Genomic DNA, 774 nt, shown 5'->3' with positions numbered 1-774 from the left:
CCCCTAACAGCAAAAGACAAAGCTCTAACTGTCCGCTGCAGCCTTTCGTTTTCTGTTTTTAGTTTCTCAGCCTCTGTCTTTGTATTTCTCTCTGCTGTCTCCTCAGGTCCTGGGGTTTCACTGCCTCCCTGCGTCTGCATACTGTCCCCGCTGCTGCTGCTGCTGCTGCTGCTGCTGTTGCTGCTGGGGGTTGCTGCTGGTTCTGATTCTGCTGCAGTTTGGGGACTGAACCGCAGCAGCAGCAGTCTCTGTCGAATGGCTGGCACGAGGACTCTAAGTATCCTCATTATCCTTTCTTTACGAGCTGTGTTGCTGCTGCTGCTGCTGCTGCTGCTGCTGTTGCTGCTGCTATTGCTGCTGTTGCTGCTGTTGTTGTCTGTATTTGTTTGATTCGTCTGGTCTGGGTTATCTGCTGCTGCTGCTGTTGCTGCTGCTGCTGCTGCACCGCTGATGCGAGCTAGCTGTGTAGTAAAAGGCATTTTAATTTGTTTTGCTGCTTTTGCTGCTGCAGCACGCTGCGTCTGCAGCTGCAGCGTATTAAACTTCAGGTGAGCATCGAAGCCCTTTATTTGTATATCTCCTTTTGTTGCTGTTATGCCGTTACCAGCAGAGAGAAGCCGAGAGGCCCCAACCTTTACCTTCATCTTTCCTATCTTGTCTCGGTGACCCCCTGCTGCTGCTCCCTCTGCTGCTGCTGCTCCTGCTGCTGCTGCTGCTGGTGGTGCCGGTGGTGGTGGTGGTGGTGGTGCTGGGTCTTCGGATAAGGGGGAGAAG

General features: G+C 53.4%; 1 protein-coding gene across 1 annotated transcript in view; it reads right to left on the bottom strand.

Annotated features, from left to right (window-relative positions):
- Positions 1–774, bottom strand: part of EMH_0032310 (uncharacterized protein) — a gene marked incomplete at both ends in the record, with an annotated part of 2,019 nt that overhangs the window by 166 nt on the left and 1,079 nt on the right. The window contains one exon of the mRNA XM_013494624.1: positions 3–774. Coding sequence (XP_013350078.1) covers positions 3–774 — 772 coding nt within the window. The remainder of the gene's footprint in view (positions 1–2) is intronic.

This window comes from Eimeria mitis, genomic scaffold, assembly GCF_000499745.2.
Source record: "Eimeria mitis Houghton genomic scaffold, Emh_scaff1227, whole genome shotgun sequence".
NCBI lineage: Eukaryota > Apicomplexa > Conoidasida > Eucoccidiorida > Eimeriidae > Eimeria > Eimeria mitis.
Note: the sequence above shows the minus strand (reverse complement) of the source record. Positions and strands in the feature narration are given on the sequence as shown.